This window comes from Schistocerca piceifrons, chromosome 10 (assembly GCF_021461385.2).
Source record: "Schistocerca piceifrons isolate TAMUIC-IGC-003096 chromosome 10, iqSchPice1.1, whole genome shotgun sequence".
NCBI classification, from domain to species: Eukaryota; Metazoa; Arthropoda; class Insecta; order Orthoptera; family Acrididae; genus Schistocerca; species Schistocerca piceifrons.
Window position 1 is genome coordinate 65,697,099 of NC_060147.1, and position 25,851 is coordinate 65,722,949.

The window sequence follows — 25,851 nt, forward strand, 5'->3', positions numbered from 1 at the left end:
AGTGGGGGGTGCCCCAGGGACCAGTGTTTGGGCCGCTCCTGTTCCTTATTTATATAAACGATATGCCCTCTATTATTACGGGTAACTCCAAAATATTTCTCTTTGCTGATGACACTAGCTTGGTAGTAAAGGACGTTGTGTGCAACATTGGCTCGGTTTCAAATAGTGCAGTACATGACCTCAGGTCATGGCTTGTAGAAAATAAACTAACGTTAAATCACAGTAAGACTCAGTTTTTACAGTTTCTAACACACAATTCAACAAAACCTGACGTTTTAATTTCACAGAACGGGCATATGATTAGTGAAACTGAACAGTTCAAATTCCTAGGTGTTCAGATAGATAGTAAGCTGTCGTAGAAAACCAACGTTCAGAATCTTGTTCAAAGACTTAATTCTGCCATTTTTAATATTCGAACAGTGTCAAGAGTGAGTGATACTTTGACACGAAAATTAGTCTACTTTGCTTATTTTCATTCGCTAATGACGTATGGTATTATGTTTTGGGGTTACTCTTCCCATTCTACAAGGATGTTTTTGGCTCAGAAACGGGCGGTTCGGGCAATAAGTGGTGTGAGTTCACGAACCTCTTCTCGACCGCTGTTCACGAGTTTGGGTATTCTGGCATTGGCCTCTCAATGTGGATATTTCTTATTGTTGTTTCTTGTTACCAAAATTAGTTTATTCCCAAGAATAAACAGCTTTCACTCGGTTAATACTCGGCAGAAATGAAACCTGCATTTGGATCGGACTTCCTTAACTTTTGTGCAAAAAGGTGTGCAGTATACTGCTGCATCCATTTTCAATAAGCTGCCACTGGAATTCAAAAATCTTAGCAGTAATTCACACGCTTTCAAATCGAAACTGAAGTTTCCTCATGGGTCACTCCTTCTGTTCTGTCGAGGAGTTCCTTGAAAAATTAAGCTGATTCTTATTGTATTGCCGATAGCGTTCTACTGAAACTTATGGACTGACTTTTTTCAGGTTCATGAACATTTATTTTTATTTGTTATTACTTTTATGTTGTAATTTCATGCATTGACACGTTCCATGACCTTGGAGATTTGCTCCTCAGTTTGGTCCTACGAAACTTGACGTGTAAAAAAATAAATAAATATATAAATATGTGTCGTAAAATGACACAAGTTTGCAGATACGTTCAGTGGACTATATGTGCATATGCAAAATATGTTGCGAATGAAGTTAGTAGTAAAGAAGTAACAAATATAAACTTTATGCCTGAGGCTTAAGTTTTACATCATGAACAATGAAAAAAATGCGTTAAACTTTTTATCTTTCAATATTTTGTGGAGGGCTCCAGAGACAAAAATTTTCTTAGAGGTTCGAAATTATATTCAAAATTTGTTGGAATTCGCGAAATACTCTTTCTCAAATAATGGGTGAATATATAACACACTTTCTACTTGTAATGCTTGATTTGCTGTGTTGAACCTTTAACACGATATTATATCTATTAATGAGTATATTATGCCAGCATTTATATTTTTGAAGTCCGTCGTCGTATGAAACATTGAAAATCAAAATTTCGTTGCTTCTGGAAGGCGTTAGGAAGACAAATTACAACAGGAGTCGTGTGGCCGTGTTAGCCATTTCGTAGCGCAGATAATTATCTAATTGAATAATAACACTGCAGCTCTATCCGTCCTTGATTACGAACGCTTATTAACGGGAAGGTAATTGGCAAGACCAGAACGAAGCTCTGTAGTTAAGCACTACCCCCCTCATTTGCTCGAAATATGTATTGGAGCCATGGGAAAAGCAGATCGATGTGAATGGGGTCAGTAATAACCCAGATCCAGCATTACAACAACAAAAATCTCAAATTTCGTTTGTTTTAATCGTTTACAGTAATGACAGTAATTCGCGAGGTGGAGTTATGTATTTCTACAAAGACTATAAGTATTCTTCCAAATAAAAAAATCTAGGAAAAATATGTTTGTATGGGATACGTAACCAGTTTGTAGGAATGAGTATATAGCCCAGCTGGCTGAATCGCTGTCTACAGCAGCTATGTGTAAGTGAACCAACAGGGGACTTACAACGTAGACAAAGGTGAGCACTTGAGAATGCTGACAGGCTAGTACGACTATCAAGAGAGTTCAACACAAACGTTGAAAAGTCTTAAACTAACAGACACTCAAGGAAGGTGCTGCACGTCTCGTGAGATATTACTTGCAAAACTTCAAGAACCGCATGATATGGTAAATAACAGCTCGCTCAAGAAGCAAGCAATGAGTCATTCTTCCCACGTTCCATCCGTAACTGGTATGGAAAGGAACCTTAATATTTATTTACTGCTTATTAGCTCGATTAGATTAGGGCCCTCTCTCACATCTGACCGGGAACAACACGTACGACTGTTATCAGAAAGCATTACCAATAATACCTGGCACTAATAATTAAATAATTATGGAAAAGATTTAGAATGATACAGATTAGCATAGCACATACCAAGCCATGTCTAATACTATGACAAGCGGACTGGATAAAGGAAGAGGATAAGATTGAAAGGACAGTGATAACGGCTGTTACGAAAGAACAAAACATAGAGAACGTAGGAAAATAATGTGAAGGAGCTGAACAGACGACAAAGAGCCACACAGACTGTGCGAGAGTTGGCTGTTATTACAGGAGGTGGACCATTAGCTGTCTTGTGAAGTTTGAACGGTATTTAATTTATCTGATATTCTGAGGAAGATGTTCCAAAGTCGGGTTCATGATACAGAAAATTGTTTAGAGAACACTGCAGTGTTATGTGACGTTACATATTTTTTTTTTTCTTATGGGACTCAACTTCTGTGGTCATCAGTCCCCTAGAACTTAGAACTACCTAAACCTAACTAACCTAAGGACATCACACACATCCATGCCCGACGCAGGATTCGAACCTGCGACCGTAGCGGTCGCGCGGTTCCAGACTGTAGCGCCTAGAACCGCACGGCCGGCCAGAGAGAATTTTACTTTGTTGAGTACGAGTATGTATGCTTTGCTGTTCAAGTAATAGAGTGAGAGCTAAAGACAAATAAAAAGGAGTGCAAATGTTTTTTATTTCAGTCTTTGATCACAATATCAATTATTTAGACGATGACCGGTTTCAGTCCGTAATGACCATCCTCAGATCTACAATATGCACCTAGTGAGTGGTGTATCTTTCAACGTAATACAGCAATACGTATCACAGTATACTATCACGCAACCAGGGAAATGTACAGATAAAATACAGTAAAAAGTACCTTTTTTTATTCTGTGTCCTAAAGTGATAAGGCCATAATGGCATCGTCAAAACATATAATCACCACAGCATCGTCACATAGATCTAAAATAAGGTGTAGAATAGGCCACATCGTCCATAGTCATTATTGAAACTGGCTACTGACGTACAGTAGCTACCAGAAATCTATTTGCCTACATCCTCCCTAGATGTCGCTACTGTGGGCTTAGATGTAGTCATCATTTACGCAAGAAACATAATCTAATAAAAACACATTAGGTAAAATACGTGTAGCAGACTTTTAAAATTGGTAACTATCATAGAAACCAATTGCGATACATTAAAAGACGAATACAGTTACCCCTATAAAATTTTTAAAAAGAAATATCTGAAGAGAATAGGTCTGACCCTTTTTATGGTGAATTTACGGTTAACAATTAATATACGTAATACATTGTCTGTAGCTACCTATAAATTGCCTATGAAAGATAAAATGTCTATATGACTGCTGAACAAAAGCCAGATCAATGATCAGCGCCCTCTGTTGGGTCGGCCGCCAGGATGTTATATAGGCGCGCACCGATCGTAAGATGCTGTGCTGATTATATTCATATGTTTTGACGATGCCATTATGGCCTTATCACTTCAGCACATGGTGTAAAAAAAGTACGTTTTACTGTATTTTATCTGTACATTTTCCTGGTGGCATGATAGTATACTGTGAAGCGTATTGCTTTATTATGTTGAAAGACACAATGCTCACTAGGTGTATATATTTGTATATTGAAGATCTGAGGATGGTCATTACGGACTGAAACCGGTTATCGTCTAAAGAACTGATATTGTGATCAAACACTGGAATAAAAAAAGTTTGACAGTATTGGATCACTGTTGGTATACACGACTATGTCACAGTTGGTGAAAAAGGAGTGCAGTACTGAGAAAACGAGAGAGCAAACACAGACTGTGATAGTCTCTAGGCTTAGCGGCTTGTAGCTGTGGTGGTAGTTCGTAGGCTGGTGTGATATGGTCGAAAAACCCTGCGAAACAGATGTGTCGTACACGTTATTTCATCGCCAGTTGAGGCCTGCGTGAGATTTCGTATGAAATTGATCCTGAAGAATGGCATCACTATAGTCTAGTATTAGGTGTGTTAGCGTCTCTACGCGTTTATTTTTAAGCTCGAAAGGGAATAATTTTTTGTATGCTACAGTAAAAACTATCCTCTGCCAAACACTTCAGTCATTCACGGTGAATAGTTGTTGATACTCAAAACTGGGCGTCTCATATACAAATCCTCTCCATGCATCCACATTCATACTCCGTGTGGTTACGGAGGGAGGGTGTGTATTACAGCAGGCCAGAATAATTTTCCTTCCTTGCTAATCCACTGGCATATACTGCACTGGAAGAACGGCTGTCTCTCTTATCAAACTATGAAACAACACGCATTAGAACTCACACATACACATACACGCATACACGCGCGCGCCCACACACACGTGTCTGGAAAGATTCAAACTTCGTGAGCGCCTATCGAAAACAAATCTGTGAAAGAAACCACTGTCACCAACGTACCTGAGACGTAAAACTGTAGCAAAAACTATGTCTAAGCCACAGCAACGCAGTAGCTTCCTGAATTCATCAATGACCACGAGAAAACTTAAGTAAACGCTTTTAAGGATGTGTAACACAATCTATAAACACCAAACCACACGATATACTTTTTTCCAAACCGAAACCTCTAGTAATTTTACCGATATCCACATCTCATGTTAAACATAAAAACCACAATAAAAAACGTTAAGCAGGCAAATGAGAAGCAAGTGCAGCTCAGGACACGTCAACTATAGCAATGGTAAGGGTCTGAAAAGTGAATATGCCACTACTGAACCTCATACACAATTTAAAGGTTAAATTATAAACAAAAATCAATTCAGTCGTTGCTCTGACTTACCTGCGTTGTAGATGACACGCTGTATTAATTTAAAATTGTGGCTTATTACTATTGGCAGCCACAGCGCACGCAAAATGTAAACTAAATGGCAAAGTATATGTGTAATTTAAACAACAATAAAAGATGACGTCAACATGTTTCTAACTGACATAAAATTTGTATGTATACATTTCAGAAACAATAAAAGAACAAACCCACGGGCCACAACTATGGGGAAAAGACTTTATCGGCTAAACAAAACGTAATTTGTGTTCTCGCGGACCCCCTTTAATTCATTATTGCCTCTATCAGCTATGTCTCTTGCTCACTAGAGGAAAGTTCTTGTCCTGTTTGTCCCATTTCAACGCCCACATGCTATTCCTCGTCTTTTTATCCTACGCGATACTCAAAATGTTACCACCGAAACACAACGTAATTTGGCGCGTTTAATACATAGAGGAGGAAAATCTATAGAATAAGCATTCAGATGCGCATAATTTCTGTCGCCAACGTACATTGCCTCCTGAGTCTCTTGACTTTGTGGTACATAAATATGAAGTCACTCTTTCACATATTTCGATTTGCGTCTGTAGCAGCTTCAATTACACCATTACTGTTAGTCATAAATACGTGCGTACAAATAGTTCCAGTATGGGTGATATCATTGTTTCGATCTTAGTACAAAATGTAGGCAGACACCATTAAACCAAAAGACACTGGAAATATAACATTTAGTGTTGGCAACAAAACATGTGCAATACGCTATGCTCATTTCATACGCATTCCTACTCTACAGTTTAGTATAGATAAATAATCATACTAGAATGGGTCGAGTATTCAAACTGACTCACCATTTTATTTAGTACGATGCCGTGTTGCGTAATGGCGCAAATAATTCGCGCAAATCAGTATGTCTATTCTGTATAAGACGCGGCGTCCGTTGGTCCCGATCTGCACAGTCGTCTTCTTTCTGCAGACAGTTGAATGAGTTGCGGCAGCAGAGATGTTCCTACCTGATACAGAGAGCTAACAGAGGCTCTAATCCGGTAAAGCATAGCAGGCAATGACCATAGAGTAGGAATATTTATGGCGTGCGCCTTCTGATGCGCGGAGTCGAATTTTTGGCGCTAACGTACGTCTCCAAAGATCACGTGATTATGATGTAGCGCAAGGTTTGTTCGTAAGAACTCTGAAGATCTTCAATGCCATCACATCGCTAATAGAGAAAGATGTCGTTCAAAAGTATGATGGATTTTGCTAACACGTTTCGCAGGCCTCTTAATACCGTAGTTTATATTCGGTGTCTGGAATGAACCTGGTTAACGCCTTTAAGAGATAACTGCAGTGGCATTTTGCTTGTTTGCGACAAATGTTGCAGCTTATGTGCCGCTAATTATGTTGCTGTGGAAAAAAAAAGGAACAGCCACAGACACCTTTCAAGTTTCTTGCTCCTGTTTTCAGAAATTATACTGCAGCGGCATTGCGAAATGTCTTCCTATTGCGACAAAGTAAGAGTGCCCCGAAAAATATCGAATTTTGACCTATGACAACCAGCAAATTGACTGTTACTCATACTGAAATATTTTTAGGGATGATATTCCCTTTACAACTTCTGGTTGTCATATCTTTTGGGTAGCTAAACTATTAATCGTATATACCCTTTCCCCATTGTATCTACGAGCTTGTCACAAACAGTCTGAAAAGCTTGTGAGAGTGTTGCAGATAGGTTGTGCTGAGAAATAGGTGTTAAGAAAAAAATCGATACATAGGGCCGTTTCCGAGTTAATCAGCATTGAAGTTAGCCAATGGGATCGTAGCTCACGTAAATTCAAGCGGTCCGTCAGAGACCGCATCGCCAAACGAGACCTTCGTTTGGTTTCCTAAAACCGAACATGTCATCCACCCTATGAGAACGACTGACACTATTTGTATCTCGAAGGACACTTGAGTTTGCTCGCGAAACGACCTGACTGATCAACTTCATTGCTGATTAACTTGGAAATGGCGTAGTTTATTGAATTTTTTAACGATTATTTCTCAGCACAACAAATCTTGTAACACTTTAACAAGTTCTCCAGACTGTTCCTGACCGTCCTGTCTATTACTACATGACTATGCAGGGCCGCGCGGAGTGGGTATGCGGTTTGAGGCGTCATGCCACGGACTGCACGGCCCCTCCCGCAGGAGGTTCGAGAACTTCTTTGGGCATGAGTGTGTGTGTTGTTCTGAGTACAAGCTAGTTTAAGTAGTTTGTAAATCTAGGGGCCGATGACCTCAGAAGTTTGGTCACTTAGGAGTTCACACACACATTTTGACCACGCAAGAACCAGGTTACAGGGTGTCTAGCTAACGACCTTAGGGCAAGAACCATTTTATTTTCAACATTTCGCGGAATTATCGGCCGCATTTAAAAAGTTAAAAAGCTGTCATAATCTATCCATTAAGAGGTATAATCGTGTGTTGCATGTTTAAGACAATAATACAAGCATTACAGTTAGAAATTGTGTGTCTTGAAGGCTAGATTTATCTAGTATTTCAGAATGGCAGTACTTACTAATTTCCAACAAGTTTATACAGTTTAAAGCCTTAACCAAATTTTTCCTCGCTGACACCCCCACAATATGATGAAAGGTAAAAGTTTATCGTTTACTACATTATCGCTTTTCGTGCAGTCAACCTTCAGCACCAGGCATACTTACTTTCAACTCTGTTCGCAACAGTTTCCAGACAGTATCCACATATCCACACTGAATATATCTGCAGCTTTAAACAGAGGCGACAAAAGTCATGGCACACCTTCTAAAATCGTGTCGGATCTCCTTCTGCCCGGTGTAGTGCAGCATCTAAACGTGGGAGGCTCCTGCAGAAATACTGAAAGGAAGGAAGACTAGGTTTGATGTCCTGTTGACATTAGAAACGGATCACAAGCTGAGATTGTGTCAAGGGTTGGGAAGGAAATCGGTTGTGGAGTTTGAAAAGAACCAACCAGGCATTTCCCTGAAGCGATTTATGGAAATCACGGAAAGCCTAAATCTCCTATGGCAGGACGTGAGTTTGAACCTTCATCCTCCCGAATGCGGGTCCAGTGTGCTAATCACTGCACTACCTCCCTCGGTGGAAATTTTGAGTTAGGCTGCATCTAAGGCCGTCCATAAATGCGAAAGTGTTGCCGACGCAGGATTTTGTGCACGAACTGACCTCTCGTCTATGTCCCATAAAAGTTCGAAGCGATTCATGTCGGGCAACTTGGATGGCCAAATGTTCTTCAACGCAGCCGCGAACAGTTGTGACCATTTTCATCAACAAAAATTCCACCGTTGTTTGTGTACGTGAAGTTCATGAATGGTGGCAGATTGTCTCCAAGTAGTACAACATAACCATTTTCACTCAGTGATCCGTCTCGTTGGACCAGAGAACCAAGTCCATTCCAAGTAAACAGAGCCCACACCGTGATGGAGCCACCGGCAGCTTGCACAGTGGCTTGTCCGTGGAGTCTGCGATGCCGTCGGACACTACCACCATCTCTTACCAACTGAAATCTGGACTCATCTGACAATGACACGCGATTCCATTCGTCTAGGGGCCAACCGACGTGGTCAAGAGCCTTGTCCCGGAGGAGGTTCGAGTCCTCCCTCGGGCACGGGTGTGTGTGTTTGTCCTTAGGATAATCTAGGTTAAGTAGTGTGTATGCTTAGGGACTGATAGCCTTGGCGGTTAAGTCCCATAAGATTTCACATACATTTGAATTTTTTTGGTCAAGAGCCCAGGATAGGCGCTGCAGGCGATGTCGTGTTATTACAAGATAGGGTAAATAAAAGTGACCCGGGGAACAGAATTCCAAGGTATAAAGAATAAAACAGAGGAAAACAAATACGGTACTAACCTGCCTACAGCAGATGTTGAAAGTGGCCACCGTTCATCTCTTGGCATTTTTAGGTCCTGGTCAGGAAGTTGCTGAAGGCGGATCGAAGCTGGACAGCTGGAATTGCCGCAGTCTCATCCGAAATGTCCCACTGCAGTACTTGCAGACTATTAGGGTTGTTGCGATACACCTTAGACTTGAGGGCTCCCCACAAAACGTAATCGCATACTGACAGGTCAGGTGACCTAGGCTAACAACTCTGGCAGACGTGAAGATCGTGTAAATGTGTTCCAACAATCAAGTCCATTCGTATCCATTCGTCTGGGCCACTTTTATTTGCCTCACTCTCTGCTAAAGGCAGTAGCATCGGTCGTCTGCTGCCATAGCCCATTAGTGCCTAATTTCGCCGCATTGTCCTAACGCATACATTGATTTATGGGATTATTTCATGAAGTGTTGCTTGTCTGTTAGCACTGTCACCTCTACGAAAACTCACCTGCCTCGAGTGACTGGGTGTTTGTGTTGTCCTCATCATTTCATTATCATTCCTGTACGTGGTGACATTGGACTGAGCAGAGGTTGGGAATTTGTACGGGCGCTGATAGCCGCGCAGTTGAGCGCCCCACAAACCATTCATCACCACCTACGAAAACGCCGCTGCTCTCGGTCGTCAAGTGAAGGCCGTCAACCACTGCGACATCCGCCGCGAGGAGTAATGCCTGAAATTTGGTATTCTCGGCACAATCTTGACAATGTGGACGACGGTGTATTGAATTTCCTAGCAATTTCCGAAACGGAATGTCCCATGCGTCTAGGTCCAACTACCATTTCCGGTTCAAAGTCTGTTAATTCATGTCGTGCGGCCATAACCACTGCGAAAACGTTTAAACACGGACCACCTGAGTGCAGAAGACAGCTCCGCCAACTTGCGTACGCGATACCGCCGTTATCTGTATATGTGGGTGTCGCCGTCTCATGACTTCTGTCACCTGACTGTGCTTTAAAAGTGCGACACAACTCTTACAATTAGAAACTGTATACCTGTCTTGATTCGCTCAAGTACCCCTACTTAATTCATCCACTATTTCAGAGCGAGAGTACTTAGCAACATCCAACAAACTTCATCTATGTCAAGGCTTTATTAAACGTTTTCTCGCTGGCACCCCCACAACCCCAACAAAAATGACGAAAGGAAAACTATTTATCGCTTGCTACCTTTTTCCTGTTCGCGAAGTCAAACTTCAGTAACAGGCACGACAATTTAATTTATTTAGTCTTTACAACCAACTCCTTTGGTAACAGTTTCCAGACGGTATCCACGTATACCGCCGAATGTAAGTGTAAAATTATAGTATTGTTGGACACACAGTTCAGGAGATACGACGTCATAAAAATTCACATGCGTGAAAAACCAGCTTTTCGTAAAACGGAGACAAAACTACCCCATCAGGCTTTTGATAATGAGTGTGCTCAGACGACTTCAAACACGCTTTACACATAATTTCAATGCTTTTTAAAACTTTTTTTCGCTTACAAACCCTCAAAATAAGAAGGGAAAACAGTTTTCGGCTTATCTCCGTTGTTTATGCAGTACAATTTAGGTATCCAGCATGACGTTTTTGATTTATTCTTTCTTCACCAAGAACTCAATTCGCTACTCATTTTCGTACTGTATCAAAATATACCACTTTTATTTATTTAATAGCACGGCTAGGGCCCCCGTCTGGCAGGTCGTTCACCGGATGCCGGTCTTTAAATTTGACGCCACTTCGGCGACCTGCAGTCAATGAGGGTGATAGGATGATGATGACAGCACAACACCCAGTCCCTGGGCGGAGAAAATTCCCCGACCCAGCCTGGAATCGACTCCAGGCCCAGAGGATTGGCAATCCGTCACGCTGACCATTCAGCTAACATATACCACTGGGAAAGATCCAAAAATGCGGAAAACATAGTTCAGGAGAAGTTAGCTTTTCTGAAAAATGTTACTAGAAATACACTGACGGGAAAGAAATTGCAACACCAAATATAACTAACACAGAGTAACGAAATTTCGGAAATAAATTTGTCTAGGTAACATATTTAAGTGATTAACACTGCAAGATCAGAAGTTATGTAAGTGCAATATAAGCCATTACAAATGCGAAATATTGGTTTAGTAACAACCGGTGTAATCGCCAGAATGTTGAATGCTTACAGTTGCCGGACGTCAGTTTGTGGCATGGAGTTCCATGCCTGTTGCACCTGGTCGGTCAATACGGGGATGATTAATACAGTTGTCGTCTGCTGATGTCCCATATGTGCTCGACTCGAGACAGATCTGGTCATCGAGCAGGCCACGGCAACATGTCGACACTATGTAGAGCGTGCTGAGTTACAACAATGGTATGTGAACGAGCGTTACCCAACTGCAAACGATCACCTGGAAAGCTCTTCATGAAAGGCAGCACAACAGGTCGAATCACGAGACTGACGCACAGATTTGCAGTCAGGGTGCGTGGGATAAGCACGAGAGTGTTGCTGCTGGCATACGAAATCGCAGCACGCAGACAAGTGGCCTGCTTTGGCCAACACACGGCCATCATTAGCACCGATGGAGAACCAGGTTTCAGCAGAAAACACAATGGAACTCCACCCCACCCTCCAAGGAGGTGGGATTCTCACTGCCCGGGGACTGGGTGTTTGTGTTGTCCTCATCATTTCATCCTCATCACAGTGACTAGATGGGACTGTGTAAAAATTGGACTGCATAAGAATTGGGACTTCGTACGTGCAGTTGAGCGCACCACAAACCAGACATCACCATCTTCATCATCACCATCTTCATCATCACCATCTTCATCATCACCATCTTCATCATCACCATCTTCATCATCACCATCTTCATCATCACCATCTTCATCATCACCATCTTCATCATCACCATCTTCATCATCACCATCTTCTTCATCATCTTCATCATCATCATCTTCATCATCATCATCACCATCTTCATCATCATCATCACCATCTTCATCATCATCATCACCATCTTCATCATCATCATCACCATCTTCATCATCATCATCACCATCTTCATCATCATCATCACCATCTTCATCATCATCATCACCATCTTCATCATCATCATCACCATCTTCATCATCATCATCACCATCTTCATCATCATCACCATCTTCATCATCATCACCATCTTCATCATCATCATCACCATCTTCATCATCATCACCATCTTCATCATCATCACCATCTTCATCATCATCATCACCATCTTCATCATCATCACCATCGTCTTCATCATCACCATCTTCATCATCATCACCATCTTTATCATCACCATGACCATCACCATCATCATCATCATCCAAGGAGCTCTCGTCTGACACCACTCAAGTTGCAAATGGCGGTGGTTTGGGGTCAGTGGGATTCACGCTACAGGGTGTCTGACTAGGAGCTGTCGTTGAAGTAACCGATTTGTAACAGTTCGTTGTGTCATTGCAGTGCCAACTGCTGCTCAGATGGGCTGCTGCAGGTGTAAGACGATGCGCCAGAGCCATGTGCAGAAAACGACGATCTTCTCTCTCGGCAGTGCCACAGACCGCCAGAGCCAGGTCTTCTTGCGACCGTACATTCTCTTGACCACCGCTGCCAGTAACCATGTACGGTGGCTACATTCTTGCCAAGCCTCCCTGCATTATCACAACGGAACATCCAGCTTCTTGGATCCCTATTACACGATCCAGTTCAAATTCAGTGAGATGCTGATAATAACTCTTTGTCGCCTCACTGACGTTCTTGACTAACATCAAATGCTTCTACGATAATGATCGAAGCAGACGAAATGAATTAAAATTTGTGTTACGGCCGGGACACGAACCTGGGTCCTCTTCCTTCCTAGGCAGAAATGCTAACTATTATATTTCTGCCTAGCAAGCAAGAAGACCAGTGTTCGAGTCCCGGCCACAGCACAAATTTTAATTCATTTCGTCTGCTTCGATCATTATCGTAGATAACAAAAAGACAAATATCACAGGGAAACAATTATTAAGCGCTTCGTTAACCCGCAACGGCCTTGCCGCAGTGGCTACATCGGTTCCCGTGAGATCACTGAAGTTAAGCGCTGTTGGGCGTGGTCGGCACTTGGATGGGTGACCATTCACGCCGCCATGTGCTCGCCTTTTTTGGGGATGCACTGAGCCTCGTGATGCCAATTGAGGAGCTTCGGTCAAGGGTACCATCGTAACGACCGGGAGACCGGTGTGCTGACCCCGCGCCCCTCCTATCCTCATCCACCACTGAGGATGACACGGCGGTCGAATGGTCCCGATAGGCCACTCGTGGCCTGACGACGGAGTGAGTGCTTCGTTAACCCATATAGGAATCCCTGGAGGAAACACTACGCTGTTTTCGCAAGGAACTATAGCAGAAACTTAGAGAACCGGCATTTCAGGCCGACTGCAGAACGATTCTATTGCGCGAACGTGCATTTCGCATTAAGAGCCCCGAAGATAAGACGAGAGAAATTAAGGATCATACGGAGGCTTATAGACACTCGTTTTTCTTCGCTCTGTTTACGAGTGGAACAGGAAAGGATATGAACAATAGTTTTACAAGGTACCCTCCGCCATGGTCGTTACGGTAGCTTGCGGAGTACATACGTGGATGTAGATGTTGTTAAGAAGTCGCTTTTAATGTTTCTTCAGCATAAAATAAAAATAGGTTACGAGGCTGTAGTAGATTACTCTAAACGGGTAACATCATATAAACATATTCTATGTGAAATTCAACCAATCCCTGTCTGTAGGCTATATACTACGCTGCTGGTATGTGGTACGTTAAAATGTCTGTTATACTTAACGTTCCTCTCTTTCGCAAACGAAGACTTGTCTTGCCACGACCTAGACAATTGCAAGTCAAATTCGGTTGATTGGTAGGATACTAGGAAAGTGCACCCAGTCTACAAAGTAGACTGCTTACAAAATACTCTTGCGAGCCGTCCTAGAATATTGTGTGTGGTACACCTACCAAATTGGAGTATTAGGGGATATTAAACGTATGGAAAGCAGGACTTTATGAATGGTCACAGTCTTGTTTGACTCACGGTGGACCACTGTGTACATGCTGAAGAAGATGGAGAGGCAGCTGTACTACGAAAGTCTACTTACAAAGTTTCCAGAACCAATATTACGTGGGGAATATAGGAATGTACAGAGTGAGCATATAGTCTTTTCCTGATTACAAAAATTTTTTGCTAGTGAACTACACGGGATACAGCTATGCACTTGCTGCAGTTTGCAGCTTGACTCAAGTTTTTTGTGGATAAAAACTCATATCGCCATCGCAGAAGAACAATGACATAAGTGCCTAATGAATAGTTTACAGGAGAGGTAGAAAACAAAGCGACATTTTTTAAAAACGTCATAAAACAAAAGTAAAATTATCTACGGAACTGAAAGTTGGCCTATTTGTAACACTAAGTGTTCTCTACAAAATAGAAATATTATTCCCTTCAAGAAGAAGAATTAAATGATATGCTGAACGGAATGAACAGTTTAATGAGTACACAGTATGGTTTGACAGTAAATCGGAGAAAGACGAAGGTAATGAGAAGTAGTAGAAATGAGAACAGCGAGAAACTTAACATCAGGATTGATGGTCACGAAGTCAATGAAGTTGAGGAATTCTGCTACTTAGGCAGTAGCAAGGAGGACATCAAAAGCAGACTCGCTATGGCAAAAAAGGCATTTCTGGCCAAGAGAAGTCTACTAATATCAAATACCGGCCTTAATTTGAGGAAGAAATTTCTGAGGATGTACGTCTGGAGTACAGCATTGTATGGTAGTGAAACATGGACTGTGGGGAAACCGGAACAGAAGAGAATCGAAGCATTTGAGAGGTGGTGCTATAGACGAATGTTGAAAATTTGGTGGACTGATAAGGTAAGGAATGAGGAGGTTCTACGCAGAATCGGAGAGGAAAGGAATATGTGGAAAACAATGATGACGAGAAGGGACAGGATGATAGGACATCTGCTAAGACATGAAGGAATGACTTCCATGGTACTAGAGGGAGCTGTAGAGGGCAAAAACTGTAGAGGAAGACAGAGATTGGAATACGTCAAGCAAATAATTGAGGACTTAGGTTGCAAGTGCTACTCTGAGATGAAGAGGCTAGCACAGGAAAGGAATTCGTGACGGGCCGCATCAAACCAGTCAGTAGACTGATGACCAAAAAAAATTCCCTTCAAACAACATCGCATTCACCACCTTACAACCCTTAAAGTAAATGTGTCATTGTTCTTCCGACCTTGTTATCGAACTTAACAAATGACTAAAGAAGCCGTGTGGTAAAAAAAAAGAAATATATCTGTAAACCATAATTTTTGTTCACCCTTACAGTTTCATTGTTTTATCATTTTTATTATTTTCATCGTACAACTGACATAAAATAATATACTAAGTGAAATAAAGAACTTCCAGATGACATAAAAGCAACAAATTACGTGTCTGTGGAAAGAGACTCATAGAAGGTCTTGTAATATTTAGGAATGATTTTGCTGTTAACCAAATTGTTTAAATCTTGAATTCTGTTTCCTGAGAGCGTCATTCTTGTTGTACAGGCAGGTTTCAGATACAAATTACTCCCATCTACATTCCCTGTTAAACGCCTCTTTCTCCCTCTGAACTGAACTTGTACCAACTCGGACTGTTTGTAGCTGTTCTTATACTGAAATATATCACTTCCCTTTTCACATCGAAATAGTTTAATTTAGGAAACTTTGAAAATACTCCCGTCAACGTCGTTGGCCATTTAAGAAGCTATCTCATTATGCAAAGCTTTAATGTCATTGAAATCTGAAAAACGCATTTCTCTAAGATGTAGCACATTTCCCTTCTTTTTTGCATTTCAGATGACTGATATGTACTGATCGGAAACATAAATGGGCCCTGACTTCTTAGCACTCTTAACCGCTCTCTCAATGACGCTGTGAAATGCGTCTCCCTCATTCTCGGTGTCACCACGAATCAGATACGTGTGAGTAATGGGCCGAATATCCAGCCTGTGTACTGCACACAGATATGTTGCAGTCATGTATCTGAAATAGAAGAGAATGACCATTTTAATCAATGTGATTTTTGCAATAGAAATATTTTGTTGCACGATTTATGCGAATCAGTCTAAGTTTATGGTACTTACTTTTTCTACTGTTTCCCTCCACAATTGTAGGAGTAAAATACAACCGTCTCAGGAAAGTTCTTGGATAACTCTTCAAGATATTGTAATACACAAGTTGCTATTTCTACTCTGTAACTAAACATTTGCGGGCCTACATTTATATGAACATTTTTCTTTAGTTTTACGTATAGAATAGCACACTGAAATATTTTCATATCTTCGCGAATCACGCTGTATACTTACTCGCTACAGGCAGTAATGATTTTTATTTGGAAGATACTATACTGGTAATAATTAAGGTAAAGAAAGTCATTTTGTTACCAATGCAGTGCGCGTATTCGTATGTGATGATAGAGACAATCACATCCATTAATTTTGTAAAGCTAATTATTAATGTATTGTGGTGTCACCGCCAGACACAACACTTGCTAGGTGGTAGCCTTTAAATCGGCCGCGGTCCATTAGTATACGTCGGACCCTCGTGTCGCCACTGTCAGTGATAGCAGACCGAGCGCCACCACACGGCAGGCCTAGAGAGACGTACTGGCATTCGCCCCAGTTGTACAGCCGACGTTCATAGCAATGGTTCACTGACAAATACGCTCTCATTTGCAGAGACGATAGTTAGCATAGCCTTCAGCTACATTTGCTACGACCTAGCAAGGCGCCGTATTCAATTGATAATTAATATTATGAAGCATGTATCATCAAGAGAGATGTTCTACAATTGTGGATCAAAGTTAAGTATTACATCATCTACGTACTTTATTTACAATTCTCAAGATATTGTCCTGTTCCAGACCTCACGCCAGTCAGCGTGTAATTAAACGCGTGCATTTCGGCCTCCTCTAGAAAAAAAGTGTTGGCTTTTCTGCCAACACTACATGTGCAATCAGTTTATTTTGTTTTAATTGTGAGAATTATTAATTTTCAGAGAGTCAAAATACAAGTTTTAAAAGTAAGTGCCACATTTACTTACGGTGTAAGTCAATGGCAGTTCCAAGAACAATGTCGTTTCTAACTATTTTGCTCAAGAAGTTATAGTCTGTCATATTCGATTTAATAAAAATGTATGCTAAGCAACAGTCTTGCGCAAAAGCTCTGTGCCAACTATACAGTTTAAAGTACCAACAGAGAGCAGTACGAAGAGCATTACCATTGCGCAAATAAAGGTAAGAAATTTTATTGTTTCAGGGATAGCATTCATTAAGCACAGGGACCATTATTTTCATATTGATCAAGTTTTGTTTTATTACCAGGGCCAATTTCAAATCAATAGTGTTGCAACAGATTCAGTTTTTGCGTTACGTAACTTCATGCAGTTTTGGTTTGGTTTAAAGTTGTTGACAGTTTACATTCTCGCAGTCAGAAAAGTTCAGTACAAGGCAAAGTGCATAATCGAGGAGATAAAGTATACGTTCGCATGCCATTCCCAGTCTAACATATATGTGGCAGGTTACTGTCAGTTACGTTATATCGCACGTACGTGTTTCGCTTGGTGACAACTTTACGCAGATCGAAATTCTTTTTGGAGCCTTTTGAAATAATACATTCAGGCATACGCTCTGCTCCTCGTTATTTACTTAGTTAGTGTAGTTAGCAATTTTGATCTGCGCATTTACTAATCTGTGTCAATTATTCCTAACAGGTCAACGGCAAATTGCTCTTTATTTCTTGTCTATTTGTTTGTTCTTTGATTGTATCTGTACATCATGCTGCGTAAAACGATTAATAGTAGTACGCGTAGCTCAGTTATGGACAATGTTGAAAATTGTCTCAGTAACCGTTAACTCACGAGGTGTGGTCTCTCAGACCGAGCGAAAATTTTCGAGCTCTCTCTCCAAGACCACTTGTGGTGGAATGCTTCTATACTCCCCCTACCCTCCTTAAATTGCCAAGCCTACGATGTTTTCTTGTCGGTTGCGTCATCGCCTTCTGTGTTTATTATTGACACGTGTTACTGATAGATGTTGGAGTCTCCTAGAACGCGCCACGTGAACTACGTATCCGTTTTCTTCAGTACGGTGCCGTATAGCTCAAAATGTGTTGGCACGAGTGTGTCATTTTTAACTTTCTCGATTTTGATGAAATTATTAGTCTGTCTATGGGAAAGATGTCATTGATACAGATCAAGAAATAAACGAAAAAGGCGACGATTTTAGATTCGCCATGATCAGATTACTGCTATCGAACAAGAGAATCAGTCAGAGAAAGAACTTCAGGAAAGTTGTGATGGGGATCTGTCTGTTTCTTCAATGAAATACTTGAAGTGTCTGTTAAAATCGAATCTGTTCTGAGTGGTGATAAGAACAATGTAGTTCCCAGCAATGAGTGTCAATTTGACAAAATTTCTTTTCGTACCTCCATCGGGCGGAATTTTTACACTCAGATTTAAACCCTGTAATTTAGTTTCCTTTGGAAATTTATTTGCTGTATAATTTTTCATAATATAAAATTCAGTACTCTAACAGTCTGTGTACTATTTAAAAGAACCACATAAAATTGTGCTTTTGTGTGAGAAGTAGTAAAATGCTGCAGGCTTTGTTTAGTGCAATAAAATAAACTAGAAGAATTTAAAAAACGCTTAAATAATTATAAAAATAAATGTTATATACCATAAATTAAAAAATTTCAAATTATTTTTTGCCTTAAATTTCAGTTTAAACATAGGGGTCCCGGAGACCCCGTGGTATACGTTACAGAAAAGTTACCTCGCGAGTTAAGGGATAACTGTGTTGCAATGAATACCAATTCTGACAATACTTCACTGACAATAGTGAATCACACGACAGTCAATGAAAGTGCATCTTCAATGCCAAACAGTCAAACTACCTTGAATTTTGCTTGACCTACCGATATCGCAATTAATCAGACAGCTCATTCCACAAACTGGGAAGCCGCTGTTACACATACTTCCCATTTACAAAATGTACACTCTGATCATTTACCTGTAGAATCCAATGAAAATGACGATACCCAGACCTTATCGAACATGGCAAATGCTGACTCTATTGAACAGTTTACACAAAATACTTTAAACACTGATGTTCAGTTGTCGAACAATGCCATTAAGATGACATTTCAATAGATCATGGATAGCAATAAAAAGTCAAGAAACAAGACGAACGTTTCACTCTAATTAGAGATGCGATGAACCAAAAGACACAAAAACTCAGTGACGAATTTAGTAAAGTCTCACAAAAACAAGAGGAACTAACGCACAGTACGGAACAACAAATTAACGATTGTTTTGAGCAACTAGAAACGCGACTTAATGAACGCCTCAGTCAGCACATAGAGACGTGTAATCGATTACAAGGGCACGCTACACTTGCCATCCAAGCGCAAAATGAGACCATTAACCAAAAAAACCAAAAGATCGGACAGATACGCCAAAGTCTCTCCCACGAACAGCATAAATCAGCAAAAATGTTATAGCTCACGTAGAAAAATACAAGACAACTGCTGCAGCACTATTCCGTGATAAGACACGAACACCGAACTTTAAAGCGATTTTACAGAGCAAAAAACACAAGTAGAAACTCGTTTGAGTCAACAACTCAAAAAACACAAAGCAGACAATACAAACTGCAACAATTAGACTTAAACAATTAGAACGTGATACTGACGCTACCGTAATCAAATCGGACACACGCAAAATAAGTGTGCAAAGAAACTGCAGAATCAGACCGACGAAAATGACACCAACAAGACTGCTCAAATTTCATCACTTACAGAAAAACTTGACCTTTCGAGCAGAGTAGAAATTTTAGAATGTAATACCGATACTAAATCTGAAGACACATTGCCTTCTCCTTTCATTCAGTCTGAACAATTTCAGTCTATGAACATTGCTATTAATGAGCTGAACTCACGTAGTAGTGCACTGAATCATACAGTTAACTTTGCAACACGAAATTGCCACTTTATAGATCAGAGATCATACAGTCAAGTACATAGTAACCTCCAATATAATCAGGCAGAACAATTTGACACTACAGCAATAAAGCACAATTTTGGCAGATTACAACGTGTGAGAGAATTCGGCGGAGAACATCGTCCGCAAAACACCTTTTTTACCAGTACTCAAGCAACACAAAATTTCCGACACGATCGTTTCGATTATAAGTATTTTTTGTCAGTCGATAAGTTCAATGTATTCCGCAATAGCAAAACAGACCTCCATCCCTCATACTGAGTACAACAGTTTTCACTATCATTACCACCTAACCGGCCTACTACCCATAAATTAGAATTCATTTGCAGTTTTTTGGAGAGCGAGCCCGCTACCAGGATGCGCACCATTGCAAGACAATGCTATTCATTAGAATTTAAAAACGCTTTTTTGTCAGCTTATTGGTGGGAAACTACACAATGAGGAATTAAAAATCAGTTTATCAGTTTAGCGTCCTTTGAAAATTCTATCTTCCCGACCGTTAAACAATTTTTTGAACATATGGTTCAACAAAATCAGCTCTTACCGAGCCATATAGTCAATCAGCATTAATACAGCTATACATCTCTGAACTGCGGGCCTCATTACGAGTCTCCCTGTTAGCTCGACAACAAAAACGTAATAATTTCGTGTACAGTAAATCAGACATCGCATTTCAGCCGAAATGTTCCGTATCAGAATAATTACAGCAACAAACGAAGAGCTCACGCTCAGAATTTTCAACATAATTATGGCAATAACAGTTTTTTTCCAGAATCACGGACCATTTCAGCAACAACCTCCACTTATTCTGAATGAACCTGACGCACGTTTACACCCACCTCAAAACTCTAATGACCACAATAGCAGAACTGTACAAATTATTGAGATATCACAACAAGCTTCGACAAGTGATCAAATTCCGAATACCACATGACTATAGGACAGCACCGTTGGTTTAGCCTGCAACGACGATCAGCTATTAGAACTTCACGAAACAGTAACTGGTAATGTAATCACTTTCTACGACATTAGAGAAACGCTTTTACAAGAATCGAACTAAGAAGACAACTTCACACCCCATCATTGGAGAACAAATAGGTACACATAAATTTATTGTTGTGATAGATTGTTTCGCCTGTTACTGTGATAAGTGACGCTACATTTAATAAGTGTAACTACAATAGTTCCTGTCCGACTTTTCTAGTGAGCAAATCAACAGAACGTGACGCAGCTCCTAGCAAAGGCGTTGACGTAAAACTTCAAACACATTTAGATTTCTCTCTACATGGTTACGCATTTTATTCTGATCTTTGGATTGTTCCCTTACTCACCACCGTAAGAACATAAAGCTACTCTGGCTTTCAAAAACTCGCACCTCGTATTAAATGAAAATAACCACCAGGTTGCTTTGCAATTTCAGCCATCTTTATCATCTGAGGAACAAACCGTCAATAAAATTGAAGGTATTTATGTTACCAAAAATATGCATCTTCATACATACTTTTACACTGAAACTTATTTTCATTGCGCTAATGTACCAGACAATATGGAATACGACGTTGAAGAAACAATTACCAACAAGCTCAGCGAAAGCCAAGCAACGACTAATGACGAACGGCGACAATTACATGATATCTTACTACAACATTCACGTGTCATTGATAACATTCCCTGTACTATGACAGGTTTCTTACATGAATTTCAAGTCAGACCTCACCGTTGTTTCAAATCTAACATTATTCCATGCAATTCATTTATAGAGAACAGGTCAAATAGGAACTTCGAGCCATGCTTGACCAAGGAATTATATATAACGAGCTGTTATTACACTACACATTGTTATTAGAAAAGATGGATTATTTCGCCTTGTTCTCGATTCACGCCAGATCAACGGCATTATGGTAACGGAAAGTGATCGACCAGACTTAAGACGAACTGTTGCAGAACTTTCATGGTACATCTGTTTAATCAACACCAGATCTGATATCTGGTTTTTTGCAGATTGAACTTCACTCCAACTGTAGAAAATACACGGCATTTCTGTTTTGGCAGTTGCTATTAATTTAGAAAATTACCATTTGGTTTGACATTATCTTCTGCTGCATTCATACGAGATATAAACACAGTAATACCAGCTGAACTGAAAGACAGAATAACAACGTATGTTGATGACATTTTAATTGCGGAAACCACTTGGTATGACCATAACAATACTCTTAAAGCTTTACTTCAGATATTTCTCCAGCAAAGCCTCACAGTTAATGTGAGTAAATCCCACTTTGGTGAAGACTGTATTAAATTTGTAGGCCATATCATTTCTGCCGAAGGCACGGCGCCTAATCCAGGAAAGCTTCAAGAAATTAGAGATATTACGAATCCTACTCCAAGAAAGCCGTTTCGTAGCTTTGTAGGACTGATCAACTTTTTTCGTCGCTTCATTCATGATTCTGCACTGGATACACCGAGATTGTCAATTAACAGGCAGAAACGCTATCTGGACATGGGATGAACATGCTCTTTCTGAATTCTTGAGCCTTAAACATGCAGTCTTGAATGCACCGATACTATCACACCCTGATCCCACGAAGAAATTTTCGATCACCACTGACAGTTCCAACAGCCCTCGGCGTATGCTTTTTCCAAGAGATAGAAGAAGATAGCATCATTGTGATAAAAAGAATTGCGTTTGCGAGCCGCATTCTGTCTGATGCAGAACGCCACTATTCGATTACAGATTTGAAAACCTTATCTGTCTTTTGGGCCTTTACTAAATTTAGACACTTTTAGTATGGAAGACGTACCACTGCTTATAATGACCATTGTGCTATTCAATTTCTGCTTCCCGCAAAATTTTGTGACTACCGCCTTGGACGATGGAAGTTATATTTACAAGAATTTGACTTTGCTGTAATCCACATACCCGGTCCTCACAACTTGGTAGCGCATGCTTTATCCCGTTCTCTTACTAACAGATAACAAGACATTGCTACAATTTTTGCCAAACTAGTTACAGTATTTTGCACATACAGCGAGTTGCGTTTGAAAACTCTACTTCGTCATCTCTTAAAGACATTTCCAAAGAACAGGATAAGGACTGTTCTGGAAATATATTAAGCAGCTGTGGCATGACGAGACCAATTCAACAATCAGACTTCACTACTTAGTATGTAGCAATATTCTCTTTCAACGTACACATCCACACAACGACAATTGGGTCTTATGTACACCAGATGATTAGTCAACAAACTAATTTCGTACACACACTGAAGTTACGCACAGTAGGATTCACGAAAGTCCTTCCTTATTCTCAGAAAGGGTTGTTACTTTGCAAATATGGGAAAACGTATACGACGTGTACTAGCAACGTGCAAACTTTGTCAGCAAGCGAAATCATCGACGACTTCTTATCTCGCTCCCTTATATCTCATTATACCAATTAAATTATGTCACATGGCCACCGTGGATATCTATTGACCAATTCCCACAAGCGAAACAGGATTTTATTACATTTTTCGTTGCAGCAGAATTCACTTCCAAATCTGTAACATTCTCACCGTTCTGTAAGGCTACAGCAAAAAATGTTTCAGCGGCTTTTACAAAACATTTCTTACCGACTGTTGGTCATGTACAAGAAGTTATTTCTGATAATGGACCACAATTCAGATCAGATAAATGGACACGTACTCTGATAGATAGGAAGATTACACCTATATACATATCCAGTTTCGATGCTTTAAGAAACCCATCTCAAAGCATTAAGAAAGAAATTGGTAACCTTTGTCGTCTATACCGTCATAAGAAACACACTGATTGTGATAAATATAGCTCCACAATTCAAGAAATTATTGACTCCATTCCCAATAATTCTACATTGTTATCTTCGTACATGGTATTAAAGAACGTTGAACCGCCGAACAAAATTAAGGAATTAGTAGCTTTTCCTGCTTCATGACAACTACGTCACCATGAAGTAATCGGCACTGCAGTCAACATCATTAAGCGTGCAGCTGAATGAAGAAAGAACAACAGAAACAGGTAAGTCATCTCCGCGAATTTGAAATCGGTCTAAAAGTATTAGAACTTAATCATCTTTCCAACAACGCAAAAAATAGGTGCAACAAGTTTGAGTTGATGTGGAGTAGTCCGTACAGAATAAGACATTTTCCGCATCGATGTTGTTCACGTAGAAACTTCGCGTACGGAAAAGTCACGAGGGAACCATCATATCAGTAACGTAAAACATTTCACTGAATGAAACCATTTTCTTTCCTGCTTCAGACGATATTTGATACTACACTGTCACAGCGTGACGTAATAATTCTTTTTACATTTTTCTCTTGTTTTGCCACTTTTATTTCCACTATGCACTATGCATTTTTTTCTGTAGCTTAGTACCATTTCAGGCACTATTATGTTTGTATGTTAAGGTAGAGACAAGATTTCTCATGCTTACTGTCTATCGTCATTACTGTTTACTCATTGTGCTTATTCACTGTTTCAGAACAAGTTGTTACCATGTAAAGTGAAATAAAAAGAAGTAAACAAAGATACATTTTGAAGCATCGAGGATATGTAATACGTTAATGGACAATGAGCGAGACAAGTGTAACGAAGGTCATCCTTTACATAAACTAAATTTTTTCTTGCAGGTTTTACAGGAAACGACAAAATATACATTTAAGGGTAATATCCGTATACTACAGACTCACTCAATGTTTCCACTAACCAATTCTTTATAGCAATATCAAGAATGACATGCACTAACGATTTTTTATGTATACTAGATGTAAGTTTCAATTTGATAGTTGTAGTATTTTATGAAGTGATAGTAGTGAAGAGACAATGATGTTCTACTATTGACAATAATGATTATATGTGAATGATGAGGTAAAGAAAACTGATGACGCATTGTCACACTGTTGTAATGAGAACAATTCCAGCATTATAATTCCCTCATGCTTTACAGGTACAATGAGCAGTTTCTCTTCACTCAACATTTTTTCTTTTGTATGCTTTGTAATCTATGTTTGTACTATATGATTCTAATAGTTAAGTCATTCTGATTTCCTTTACGTTTTCATTTCTTTGCTTAAAATAGTCTTGTGATAACACATTTCATCTTGCTCTATTCTGACTGACCAATTTGACAACTATGGACGATAATGACTTTCTTTTGCAGCGAAAGTGCACTTTCCTTTGCATTATTCCCATTTTCCCCAATAGTTATGCGCATTTCTTGCATCTGCTATTATTAATTTATTTTCACTTCTCTGTACGAGATATATTATTTATGTATAGTCAATATTTGCAACAACTACCATTTTCAAATCTCATGTGCTGTAGAGATGTTGTGCTATACTGATCTTCCTTATGGGCTCTCACAGCATATAGACTGATTAATTGTGAACTATGTATTTATCATTTATTACTGTCAATCTTCATGGACTGTTTACTAAAATTACTGCCTGTATACACAAAATTTTCAAGTCTACTTACTGGCACAGCCATTGTTATTCTGAATGTAACCACTACAGTATCGCGGACAGTCACTACCAGAAAATGTATGTATCACTAGCTTACTATTAGAATAGCTCAACTATGAGTCTAAAACATACTCTATGTACCATGCTGTCAGGTACTGAACTGGCTCTGAGCACTCTGGGACTTAACTATGGTCATCACTCCCCCGGTAATGAACTATGAACACAA

General features: G+C 40.0%; 1 protein-coding gene across 1 annotated transcript in view; it reads right to left on the minus strand.

Annotated features, from left to right (window-relative positions):
* LOC124718699 (prostatic spermine-binding protein-like) overlaps positions 1-25,650 on the minus strand; it is a 38,216-nt gene extending 12,566 nt beyond the window's left edge. Inside the window, exons 1-2 of the mRNA XM_047244321.1 lie at positions 25,639-25,650; positions 11,823-12,403 (exon numbers count right to left, since the gene is read on the minus strand). Coding sequence (XP_047100277.1) covers positions 11,823-12,403; positions 25,639-25,650 — 593 coding nt within the window. The remainder of the gene's footprint in view (positions 1-11,822; positions 12,404-25,638) is intronic.
* Positions 25,651-25,851: the final 201 nt, after the last annotated feature.